Here is a 13,774-nt window from a genome sequence, read left to right as displayed (position 1 = left end):
CACAGTTTGTTCTTTTGTTAAAACTCAGTCAAATGTGTTTAGTTGTTGTTGTTGTTGTCAACTTTTAGCTAACAAGTTATCTTACAACAGTTATCTGGTTCATCAAGCCAAATCAAGTCACCTTTATTTACATGTTGCTTTATACAGTGCAGGTTGTGTCAAAGCAGCTTTACGGTGTTAAACAGGAAAAACGTGCTGATAATGCAAGGGCACAATAGAAAACAGTCAGTTTATCAGTTAAAGTCAGTTCATTGTTGATTCAGTGATGTCATTGTCCAGCTCAGTTCAGTTATCTTCCAAAAGTGTCTGTCACAGAAATGGAGAAACAAACCGGACTGGATATGGGTGGCTACAGTGACCTCGGAATTAGAATAAAACAGACTAATATTAGCATAGATGCCAAGTACATCGGGTGTTTAATCTAGATTTAATCTAGATTTAAACTGACAGAAAATGTCAGATTGTTCCAGAGTTTGGGCGCTAAATAAGAAAAGGATCTGCTGCCCGCAGCTGATATTCTAGGTGTTATCAAATGGCCAGAGTTTTGAGATCATAGCGGACGTAATAGACCATCATACGATAAGAGCTTACTTTTCTTTTAGTAACTTAGATGGAATAGGATCTAACATACATGTTGTTGTTAAAAAGTTTATACAATTCTTCCCATCCTATAGCAGAGAATGAGTGGATTTGTTCCTCAGGGTATAGTGCACTATCTGATGCAATACTGTGGCTGACGGCTGCATGGTTATAATTTATCTTTAATAGTATCGATCTTGGAAATTATGAAGTTCATAAAGTCATTACTGCTGTTCTGTTGGGAAATGTCTAAATCTGCTGATGCTTTATTTTGTGTTAATTTAGCCACTGTATTGAATAGATACCAGAGGATGTGTTTGTTTTCTTCTAAAAGAGATGAAAGGTAAGCAGACCTAGCAGTTTTAGAGCTTTTCTGTATGTAGAAGTGCTTTCCCTCCATGCAATATGAAATGCCTCTAGTTTTGTTTTCTTCCAGCTGTGCTCCATTTTCCGGGTTGCTCTCTTTAGGGCACGAGTGTGCTTGTTATACCCTAGTGTCAGACTGTTTTCCTTAATCTTCTTTAAGTGTAAAGAAGCAACCATATCTAAAATGCTAGAAAAGAAAGAGTCAATAGTTTCTTTTACATCAAGTTTTTCTGAACTATTGGATTTGCTCAGGAATTTAGACAAATCGGGAAGATTATTTACAACACAGCCTTTTGTTGTAGAAGTGATGGTTCTACTATATGTGACCCTATCTGTGAAATCCAAGCTAAAGTCTCAAAATCTAATTATGAGATAACAAGCATCAAAGTTTGATTTCAACCATTAATTTCATTATGATTTCAATCTTTGACATGGCCTTACTCAGTCAGTATTAAAGATATCAATGTTACATTTTCACATAATGTTCTTTACATTATGAAGTATGATTTTATGTAAAATAGTAAATCACAATAATAAAAAAAAGACTTTAGCTGGGTTTTAAGAGGCAGAGTCACATATTTGTAACAAGGAGTTGAATTTGCAGCTTTAGCTATATGGAGAATACACAAGACTAGATAATGATCTGAGATATGCTCTGCTGCAGAATTTCAATGCCAACAACATCATTCCCATGAGATACAGTAGTATTAAATCTAAAGAATGATTTCGACAAAGAGTAGGTCCTGACATGTGTTGTCTAACCCCAGTAGAGTTTAGAATGTCTATAAATGCTGACCTCAATGCATCTTTTTCATTATCTTTATTTTAAAGATTAAAATCGCCAACAATTAAGACTAAATCTGCAGCCAGCACTAGCTCAGATAGAAAATCAACAAATTCTTTGATAAAGTCTGTATGGTGACCTGGTGGCCTGTATACGGTAGCCAGTAAATACAGTTTTTCCTTCTTTCTCATAACATTTCTGTTATTAGTTCAGAATTTTTCCTTTGTATCTCTTGTCTATTTAGGGGCTCAGTAGAAACCTGTTTGAAAACAGTCATTGTTTAGCAATCTTGCAAAATTACACCTTCCTTTAAATATATGCAGTTATATTCTTTGCAACTTTTATTCATGTAACAGTGCAGTATATACAGGAAATGTGGCGATGAGGGAGGGGTAAAAATCTCAACCTGGAATCAAACCTGCATCACCCACATGACCACCAAGGCTCGTCACCGCACACGCACCAACCACTAAGCCACATCTCAGTTAAATATTTACTAACTCATTTGCATTTTCTTTTTGGGCCTTAGGTTTCGCAGGCTGTAGCTCAACACTGATCTTGGACAGCAAATGCTACCTATTAACATTTAAACCTAGTGGGACGGCTGGATGTAAGAAGAATCACTTTATAGGCCAACGGTGACACACTTTAGGCCTTAACCCTGGTGTCCAAGTCCAGGCCTGTTCCAGCAGTCACCACCTGAGTCTGACACCAAACCTGAAGGCCTTCGGAGAGGTAACAGGGTGTGAGGACAGCTCTCCAGGCAGACCTAACCAGCCAACTAGACTGAAAACAAATGAAAGCAGGTTTGTTTAGGCGCTAAATATATCAGTTTATAACTTAAAAACACTGAAGGAACTTGCATAACTCAACACAGACTGCAGGGAACACAAGATCAGAGCTAAAACACACTTCTGTCGTCAAATCAGAAATGTAGTTTGGAAATCTACCATCCTTTGGGTTTTTGAAAGGTGTTATTTCAGATCAGTGGCAGTATCACAAAGTGCAGAGGCTTTTTTAATGCCATCTCTTGGGGGGCGGGGGGGATTGCTACACCAGGCCAGTGTGACTGCCAGACAGCTCAGCTTGTCTGTTAATCTGCGCTCACTGTGAAAGGGGGGCAAGCGGACGGTGCTGCCAAACACGAGACACACTGCAGATGGCAACACTTCCATATTCTGTTTCTTTTCTGGCCGACTCTCCTTCTCACCCGCCGTTATTCATATGTATGAATGTGCTGAGTGCCATCGCTTTCCCTATTTCCTGTTTCAATGTTTTTCCCCCCTGCAGATTCGTGCGCATCAGATAACAATTTCACAATCGGCAAGGTTCGGACGCACCACGTTTCCAAAATCTTGAGCGTAAATGTCTCCAACGAGCACAATGGAGATGTTACAGCCAGAGTAAAGCATGCCCATGGCACACTAGCTCAAAGTGCTTGTGATGCCCGCATGCTTTTTCTGGGTTTGTGCCGCAGCACTGCGATGGACATCTGCTGGGGCTTGGTGAACATATGTTTCCACAGCGCTCCATTTCCAAAATGAAAAACATAATGTCTGTCCAATTAAATATGCAAAAAACAAACACCTTTTTAACTAGCTCAAAAGACATTTTGTCATTTTGAAGTTTAATATTTTGATTTTGTGACTCTTCAGGAACTTTTCCGAGATACACTGACAACTTTTAAGAGTGTTTCTAACAGGATATTATGAATTGAAGAGAAATTCAATTGAACTTCAAGCCTTTTAACAGTATTTTATTTCATACTAACATTAAAAATTTAAATATTTGTGAAGTGAAAAGCTGTGTGTAAAACAAATCCACCAAGGCATTTTAACTTAAAACTGTTGCTTCTGGCCAAAATACCAGTCTATAATAACACTTTCTCCAGTGAAAAAGTCTATCCTCTGTTGTCCTCTCGCATCAAAATACAAAATAAACATATTTGTTTAGAACTGTTTCTAAATCTGGTGTCTAAATCTGGTGCTTGATCTGTGCATATTTCTCTCCCGATTCAGACAAGATGACTTTTTCACTAGAGAAAGCAATATTATGTATAAAGGACATTATTTTAGCCAGAAGCAATGCTTTGAAGTAAAAAAAAAAAACATTTTAATGATGTATTTTTAATAAACAAATATGCTGCTTTTCACTTCACAAGACTTTAATTGATGGATGAAAAGGTGTGGCTTACTTGTGGATTATTGTGATGTTTTTATCAGCTGTTTGGACTCTCATTCTGACGGCACCCATTCACTGCAGAGGATCCGTTGGTGAGCAAGTGATGTAATGCTACATTTCTCCATATCTGTTCCAATGAAGAAACAAACTCATCTACATCTTAAATAGTTTGAGGGTCAGGAAATTTTTGGGTGAAATATTCTTTTAACTGACAGCTTGTGAAAATTTTAAAAATACAATTTTCTTTCTTTTCAAATGAACATAAAATTCTAATGTAGCTATCGGATTTTAAATGCAAACACATTGTATATACAGTAGTTTAAATAAATCATTTTTATTTCTAATAACTATACTAAACTCATCACCACTAACGCAGTGTATTGTTATGATCCCGTCTAAATTAATTGCATTATTTGGTCCCAGCCAGTCCAGCGTGAAGTCTGTCGTTTGTCCAGTTAGCACATGGATATGATTAACTGTGGCAGGAGGCATGAAAGCACTGAGCCTCACTGTAGGCTGATCAAATTATTTATGCTAAATAGCAAAAGAGGGAGAAGGCCAAAACTACATTGGTCGATGTGATCGGTCCAATAACACACTGACTGCTAAAGCTAAACTTTGCAAGGATTACAATTTTAGTATGCGGTTTTCAGTGTTTTATGTCACAATATGTAAAATCACCTAATAACAATTTGTCACAATATGTACTGTAAAAACATTTTGATGCATATGTGACAAGGAATGTCATGTTTAATCTGGAACACTGTAAAAATCTAATTGGTTGACCTTAGATACAGAAGCATTGACATTAACAACTACTACATGTACCCATAGATTCCTATGTTTGGACCAAGCTTACATGATTAAATTATTCAAGCACAATAGCTTTTGTCCCACAGCCTCAATTTAATGTGTAACATAATGAACACAGTTATTTCAATTGTTAATGACTCTTTTGTAGTCAAAACTTTGAGTAGAACAAAAGGCCTCAGTTGAAGACTTTAATCCGATAAGTTTTAGGCTTTGTTGGCAGCAGATCACCTTCAGTAGCCCACTGTCCTTCTCGTCCCCTCCTTTTTACAGCACCTTTCTCCATTTTTCCTTATTTACTCTCATTTTTCTCTCCACACCTTATCTTGCACACAAGGCCCTCTGCCAAAATCTCAATATGTTGTGCACCTATAGTGACGATTTTCAATTAATGCCTCCATTCATCACCGTACAGTGATCTAATTCTGGATGTCCCTGTTCTAGAGGGAACAGTGTGCTACGATTTATGATGCCTGGGATACAGTAGCTCAGTTTACCCTGATGGACTTTTTCATCTAATCACATCTAATAAATTGTCAAGTAGGCCTACAGACTCATTATTGTTGTGTACACACTAAACAAAGACTCATCATATATAGGCATATTGGTTGTGTGTTTTTTTTTTTTTTTTTTGAAACTATGCGTATTTCAAGAAAATATACTTAGTAACTTTTTAAAATTTGTCCAAGAACAATGCCCAAGGGTAAATATCCCAGGAGAAGTCTGTCCCTTTTACAATACCTCGAAACATGATAAGCATTTTCCCCACAGTGTCATTTATATCATCTTAAAATAAAATGCTCCTGTTAAATGCTAATCTGACAGCTAACATTTCCTAAAGACTCACAATCAAACAATATTTTCACAGATTTCCAATACTTTGACAAAGCTTCATTGGGAGCAATGCAGAATAAATATCATACGGGGATATTTACCTTGAGTCTTTAAGATGAAGATACATTACATAATAAGGTTTTAAACTGAACACACTGTTGAAAATAATTACTTTTATGCATGTGATCAGTAAAAATTACACCGTTTTAACACCTGTGGATCTTTAAGATATACAATCGTGTATTATTTCAAGGTATTTATTAATAATATTTGTAGTCCTATTTGTAGAATTTAGTTAGTGAATACTTCTTGAACCGGCAGAACTGTCGTGTTTTTCGCGTTTTGTCAACTATGATCGTCACGTAAACTGAGGTATATGGCAAGCCAAAAGAGTCAGAATTACGCTATAGATAAATTGCATTTACATACAAAACGCAATTTTTTACAGCATTTAAAACAGCATTAGCGCCGTCAAGTACGCAATTTATCTATAGTGTAATTCTGACTCTTTTGGTCACAAGTCGTGTTTTACACTGCCTACCATATAGTATTATGGTTTGGGACATGAGGACCATTGACAAACAAAACAACTTGACTTTTACAATATTTGTGACTACTTTTAAATGCTTCAACATATGATACTATATATGTAGTATATATATATAAATTATATATATATATAAAGTATACTGTGTTATCAGGTCCTTCTCAAAAAATTAGCATATTGTGAAAAAGTTCATTATTTTCCATAATGTAATGATAAAAATTAAACTTTCATTTTTTAGATTCATTGCACACAAAATTGAAATATTTCAGGTCGTTTATTGTTTTGTAATACTGATTTATTTTTGGCAAAAGCTCATGAAAACCCTGACTCCTATCTGTCATTAGTGATATCATTTAAAAAGGTTTTCTAAACGAGCTGTTTAACCTAATCATCTGAAGAACTAATTAACTCTAAACACCTGCAAAAGTTTCCTGAGGCTTCCCCAAAAAACTCCAGCCTGGTTCATTACTCAAAACCGCAATCATGGGTAAATGCCGACCTGACTGCTGTCCAGAAGGCCATCATTGACACCCTTAACGGCGAGATGGGTAATGGACATTGTTAATTTCTGAATAAAAGAGGCTGTTCCCAGATGCTGTATCAAGGCACCTCAGTGGGACGTCTGTGGGAAGGAAAAGTGTGGCAAAAAAACGCTTGCACAACGAGAAGAGGTGACCTAAACAGCTGAGGAAGATTGCAGAAGAAGGAACGAGTCCAGACCTTGGGGGCACCAATGCGTCGGTGCAGTGGACTGAGTCTGGCATAGAAAATGCCATGAGCCAATATGGCAATCCAGAGGAAATGTGTGAAAATGCCTGAAGTCCAGTGTCAAGTACCCACAGTCAGATGATGGTAATTTCGGGGTGACCATGTAACAGCTACTGGTGTTGGTCCACTGTGTTTTTATCAAAGGGCAGGGTCAATGCAGCATAGCGCCTCAGGAGATTTGGAGCAGTCATTGCTTCCATCTGCTGAAAAGCTTTATGGAGATGAAGATTTTGTTTTTCAGCACGACCTGGCACCTGCACACTTGCCAAAACCACTTGGTAAATGGTTTACTGTCCATGGTATTACTGTGCTCAATTGGCCTGCCAACTCTCCTGACCTGAACCCCATAGAGAATTGTGGGATATGTGAAGAGAAAGTTGAGAGACGCAAGACCAAACACTATTGGATGAGCTTAAGGCCACTATGAAGCATCTGAGCCTCCATAACACACCTCAGCAGTGCCACAGGCTGATTGCAGTCCATACCACGCCGCATTGAAGCAGTCATTTCTGTTAAAAGGTTCCCCGACCAAGTATTGAGTGCATAACTGATACATAATTATTTGAAGGTTGACTTTTTTTGTAGTAAAAACACTGAATCTTTATTGGTCGGATGAAATATGCTAATTTTTTGAGATAGGAATTTTGGGTTTTCATGAGCTGTATGCCAAACTCATCAGTATAAAACAAATAAAAGACCTGAAAGATTTCAGTTGGTGTGCAATGAATCTAAAATACATACATATGAAAAGTTTTTTTTTTATCATTACATTATGGAAAAAATAATGAACTTTTTCACAATATGCTAATTTTTTGACAGGACCTGTAATATATATAGACTCCGGTAGCTCAAGTCGTAGTTTTACACTGCGTTAACATATGGCGCAAAGTTGGGGGCCCGAGGACCATTGGGAACAACATGATAGGTAGAAATGATAGCCTGAATGCACTGTAAGTTGCTTTGGATAAAAGCGTCTGCTAAATGCATAAATTTAATTTAATTTAAATTTAATTTAAATTTAATATATATATAGTAACTCAGATATTATCTATCTATCTATCTAATGGAAATGAAAGTAAATAATTAAGTTAATATAATTAATAATAATATAAATATATAAAAAATATGTTTTAATGCTATTAATTTAACAGAAATGAAGAGACTGGGTGATGAGTGGGTTGATGAGTGAAGGTCAAGATAGCAGTGCTGAGGATGCTTCTGGCTGACATGGGACATCTCAGTGACAGCTTTGGCCGCCATTCATCGCCATTCTCTGTGATTAACTATGATGTGCCAGGATGGACATCACTGAGGCGGGTATATTGTACGCAAACTGCCTATTGCCTCAAATGGCAGAATGGCACCACATCTTGTTTTGGGGAGATGCAGCACTGTGGCATTTGGCATACCTTATCAGCATTTGGCCGCCATTCATAGTGTCTGCAGGGCTTATTTTCTTCCAGCGTCCCAATTTCCGTATTCATGCAACATAGCAAATCCTTCAAAAGTTGTATGTTTTTCTTGACTCAGCCATCAACTTTCCTCTAACAAAACTGATGAATGCCTTCAAATGATCCATTATGATATCTTCAAAGATTTGTGGGTATAAATAGCACTGAAGGACACTTCCAGAGAAAGATTATCTGCCAACTCATTAATCTGTTGCGTGGGGTTAATTGTCTCCAAGTTTGTTCTCGTGTCAACATGGTAACAAAATGACCATCGCTTTGAAGACATTTATCAACTCCAATATTTACAGGAAAAGTTGCCTTGGTGTGATTATAATGAATGTGAAGCTGATATAGCACATCTTGGCCACGTGTAGATGCTTGAAGCAGATGGTCCTCGTGGCCGTAGCTCAAGCCTCTTCTCTTTACCTGACTTTCTTTTCTCTGCCAGACCCTTAGTCTCAGGCTGTGCACTTCTGGCACCTGTCACGCACAATATTCTGTTTTTCACGCACACAGGCTGTATCGACCATAAACACAAACAGATACAGTATGTGCGTATTAGGACCAGCTGTCTCTTTCGTTTCCCATTCTTTTATTTATATTATTTCCACACCTTTTTGAATTGAAATTCAAACTCGCACCAATATATAAATCTCTATGAATAGCAACGGCCGTGTTTTTCCAGACACATGCAGTGCAGCTCCAGTAAATTGTTCTGGATTTCATTCTCATTGATTCCAGACAGGTTTTTTCCAACAATGGGTGCATTATTGGATGGTTTTCCCTGGCTTCCTCTGGCAAATTGAAACATTTTGGATCGTGCTATAGTGCAGACGATCATGCGGTGTGTTTCTAATTGGTGGAGTGCATTTGCAGCAGGTCCCTATTACTTTCTTTGTTTAGCGTTTGTCTAGCAGGCGAAATCAAGCGGAAGGTTTCCACAGTGGCATTAGGCTTCTATTTCTCTCACATTAATGGCTTATTGGGAAGTATTTCTGTCATTGCTTGTCTGCAGTAGTTTAAGTTCTTATATCTTTGATGTACTCGTCTTAGACTGTAGCAGGCCTAGAGAATTTCTGCATGTGAAGACATTGTTGAGGTATCAGTCATAACAGCTGAGTAATATCGATTCTAACAAGACCACAGATGAAGAGGAAATGTTTATTTGGCTTCATGCAATTCCTTTACAGTTTAATAACCTGGAACATAATGGCATCTGCCAACAATCAGAAGAGAGACTGCATGGAAATAAACACTGGTGTTTCCTGGTTTTGTCAAATGCCTCAAGTTTGCTCTGCTAGACCTTTTTTTTTCTTTCTAGAATTAAATTTTCTAGGATGTTAAAACTATTTCAGAATATGCACAGGGATATTATTTCAGATAATGATATTTCATATTTAAGTAATAAATATAATTTAATAAATACAATTTTCTATGATTTGATTTTGGACTTATTTTTAAGAGAATGAAAACTTTAAATGTGGCATGAAATGAGCATTCACTTTATCTTGTTGTTATTCTTTGGACTATTTTTAATCAAAATGTCAATCTTAAACAACTTGACCAGACTTCTCTTTAATTCTTTAAGATAGAAAGAAATAGACAAATGAAATTGAGTTTTTTTTTTAAACTACAGAAAATTGTGATCATACGGATTGTTTTGGTTGTCATACTCATTTTATAATAATTATACATATCAGCCGAGAAGTATAACTTCCACTACTTAATAAGAACTTCACACCTTTCATAAATTAATAAAATTGTTTCAGGTTTTCATAAACAAAAATATCTCAAAAATCTCTAAATTAATAATTTATATATCAACTTATTTTTAAAGTCCCCCCATTTTCTTTCCTCAAATGTATTTTTTAAACCCTTAATTAATTAATTATTATTTTTTTATTATTATTTTTATTTTTATTTTTTTAATACCTGTTACCCTAAGTTCATATTGGCCTGTTTTGCCAGGTAATAAAACCAGTGTGTTCAGCCTGTTGTTCATTTCGTGCTAGCCAAAATGTCATAAACAAAAACATGAACATTATTAGAAAGCATTTAGCATGTCATGTTTAACCAAGTGGCATGTGGAAATGCTAAAAGTGCATGAAGAGAATGATTTATTTTGGAAAAATGAATTTGTCATATCAGCAGTTTGAAAACAGTTAGTAACGTCAATGTAGTGTGGTTTCACGAGCATGTCATTCAGGGTTTGCAGGCTTCCAGCTGGTGTTTTCTGAATTTGCAGCAAAACAGATCTTCATTTCAGCACTTGTAGAGATCTATACTTTGTAAAAATTCCGACCTGTCTTTGATTTGCTAAGTTTCCAGTAATATACAGTAGAATAACTAGATGTGAAGATCTGGGCATTGCTAGGTGGCAGAGTACTTTTCCATTGCAAAGCTTATGCCAGGTGAAAAAAACAAAAGAAAAACAGATGTAGACAATCATGTTTTGGGGCGTTTGAAGTAAAATAAGGTTAGTGAGAAGATGCCATACATACACATGGTTACTTTTTTGATTTTTCACATAGTTTGAAATAGACTTTCTTGAATGCACCAGGATTAGACAAGTCTTAAAAACGTTTACTGCAAGCTTCTCTATAAGGTACTGAGAACAAGACTTTGCAAATGTTATATTTATGGAATATCTAAACTGTCTAAACACTACTGCTCTTTCATTTTTTGCTTTTGATAAATAGGGAAAGGAAGCCAGCTATATATTCAAGTAAATTATTTTCAACTTCAGCAGAAAACTTATCAAAGATTATACTATAAAATGTCACAGAAAGTGCTGCATCTGAAATTTGAGAGCAAGTTTATTCAAAGCAGGTCAGATCAGTGCAAGAGTGCCTTCTACTGGGCAACAGAGGAATGTGAGATTGATTCCAACAATTTTCATGTGTCAGTTTTTTCTGTCTCAGTAAATGATTTGTGTTAAAAAGCATTTTGCAACATAAGAGACGGTGTTTGTTTTATTTTCATAAAATTTTTTAATCATTCTAAAATATGAGAGTTTTTAATATAAATTCTAAAAAAAGCTAAATTCTCTAGCCATCTAGTCAAATCTATTTTTGTTTTTAATTATAGTCGCTATTATCTTTAAATTATTATTTAAGAGAAATTATTTTTCAACATGTAAATACTTATTTTACACTCTTACAGGTTTGATCCAGTGCTTAACACACTCTTCATTTGAATGCATCTCTCCTCATTTATATGCTATTTGGATCCTCAATACTGTTCTTAAATAGACAGCATTGTTAAAATGATTACCCCCCAAGCTTTCCTAGTGAGAGGGCTGTAATTGCATTCCTGTGCATTGTTAGCCCTTTCTTTGGCTCTGTGTGGACCCTGATGACCTGTGAGATGTATATAGTAAACAGTGCTTGCTGGCCGTATGGCACGGCTCCCAATAAGGGCTAGTGTCCAGACCCCCGCTGTTCTGTTCGCAAGATTATCTGCCGTCATTTCTCACCGAGCCCAGTGCTACTGTGGCCGACCAGCTACGGGTTTTATTTTGAGTCGGAGTTCACACTGAGAGAATTTAAAATAGAAGAACTTACATTTAAATGAATAATAATAATAATAATAGTACAAAATTAAAATAAAGCTAAAATTCCTTAAAATATATTTCAATAATTAATATCGCTAATTAATTTAGTCATTTAAAATAGAAGAACTTACATTTAAATGAATAATAATTTTACTTTTTTTAAAGAACATTTTAAGACATTTTCTAGAGATGACATATTCTGACATATGTTGAAAAGTTGATCACTTATTCTTTTTTTAATCTGCTCGTAGGTTTGCCGCTCACTTTTGCGATTAGTGACCCAAACCTTCGGATAAGGGTTACCTGTGGTGCTCCACTTCTCCTTTCCCAACAATGTTCCTAATATCTCCAGCTAAATCGCATTCCTCAGCCATCGTCACAATGGGAGAACTGTTTGATGCTTAGTCTCTCCCTCTCTTGCCCATATCTCAGGTATTCCCCTTACTTAGGAACCTGAAGCTCCCAGACCTCTCATAACCTCTGTTGCTGTATCACTTTTGAGCTTAAAAAAACAACAACAAAAAAACACATTTTAGAAAAGAGAATATAAAATAAAAAAATGTAGAAAATTTGTGTTTTAATAAAATTAAGACTGTTTTATTTAAAAAAAGACATTATTTTGAATTAGATGTATTAAAACCTCACTGTAAATGATATCGGTTTAACTTAATAATTGAATAATTTACAGCAGTATAATTTCAGCATTGTATAAGCAGTAAAATATTTTTGTTGGTGCGCTCTATGATTTGAAAATAAATTTGCCCCCCAAAAAGAAACCTTTTCCGGCACAGGGGGATGAAGTCCAAAACAAAACATTGCATGATAGTGTTTAAGTAGTTCCATCTGTCCAGTAGAATTTCAGGCTAATAGCCTGTGGCGCATCAGTCCCGCAACCTGACTCTGTCCTATTAAATCTCTCCACTCCTCCAAAAAAAAAAAAAAAAAAAAAAAAACAAGTGAATGAAGGAGAAAAAGATCTTGAGCAGACCTAAGTCAAGTAAATTGTGATAGTGATGAGGATGATGGCTGTGATGAAGCGCAAGCCCTAATTAAGGAGAAAAAAAGGACCTCGGGCACTCAGTGATGTGGAAAAAAAGGGCTCATCATTGTGGTGTATTTTTTTAAAGACAGCTCGCTCTGTGAGCAGATGACTGCCGCTCACCTTGCCACGGGGTCTGCGTGAGATTGGTTCATTGTCAAGGATTTTTTTTTTTACCCATGATTCCATATGGTATGGAGTGGGCTACATGTTGCCCAACATGCCAGTGCAAATGTTTTCTCAATTAGGTGTCTTATCTCCGGTGAGTGCACTAGCATCAGATGAAGCTTGCTGACAGCGTAATGGCAGCTAAAACCTCGGAAGGCTCCATCAAATGGCAGCTCTGCTACGACATCTCGGCCAGGACTTGGTGGATGGTAAGTTGGCAGTGACTGAACCTTTTTTTTTCTTCTTCTTGTTCTTCTTTTACCTTTTTTTTAAAGTAAAACTTCCCTCCATTTTTTTCCCATGCACAGAGTACACACTTTCTTTTTACTTTTTTTTTTTTAACTCCACTTTTCATTTTTACATCCAGTTATATCCAGAAATTATTTTTTTATTTTTTTGTAGTTTCGTTCCACTTAATAGCTCCTCTGTTGGTCCTGTCACATTCGTCGTCTTTGTTTGCTCTTCAATGTACTCCTCTTTTATTGTCCACTTTGTTAAAGATGTCAGATAACAATTGACTAGGTTTTTTTGTTACATCCACGTCGAAACAAAAGCTCTTTTGTCACTAAGTGACATTTCTCATTCATTCATTACTTTTCTGCTGTCAGTCCGTATCCACAAACAAGACGTCCCGTGTGTGTGTATGTGTTTTCTCCTTCCCCAAGTCTTCTGCTTTCACTTGACAGAAAAGTTT

At 36.3% G+C, this 13,774-nt stretch overlaps 1 protein-coding gene across 6 annotated transcripts in view; it reads left to right on the top strand.

Moving 5' to 3' along the window:
• Positions 1–12,888: 12,888 nt before the first annotated feature.
• LOC109047527 (nuclear factor 1 A-type) overlaps positions 12,889–13,774 on the top strand; it is a 146,279-nt gene continuing 145,393 nt past the window's right edge. For 2 of the 6 annotated variants that reach the window (XM_042711789.1, XM_042711786.1), the window contains exon 1: positions 12,889–13,289. In XM_042711789.1, coding sequence (XP_042567723.1) covers positions 13,194–13,289 — 96 coding nt within the window. In that variant the 5' untranslated portion in view covers positions 12,889–13,193. The remainder of the gene's footprint in view (positions 13,290–13,774) is intronic. The other 4 variants (XM_042711795.1, XM_042711793.1, XM_042711785.1 and 1 more) reach the window with 3 other exon arrangements.

The sequence above is a fragment of the Cyprinus carpio genome, chromosome A22, assembly GCF_018340385.1.
Source record: "Cyprinus carpio isolate SPL01 chromosome A22, ASM1834038v1, whole genome shotgun sequence".
Classification (NCBI taxonomy): Eukaryota; Metazoa; Chordata; class Actinopteri; order Cypriniformes; family Cyprinidae; genus Cyprinus; species Cyprinus carpio.
Note: the sequence above shows the minus strand (reverse complement) of the source record. Positions and strands in the feature narration are given on the sequence as shown.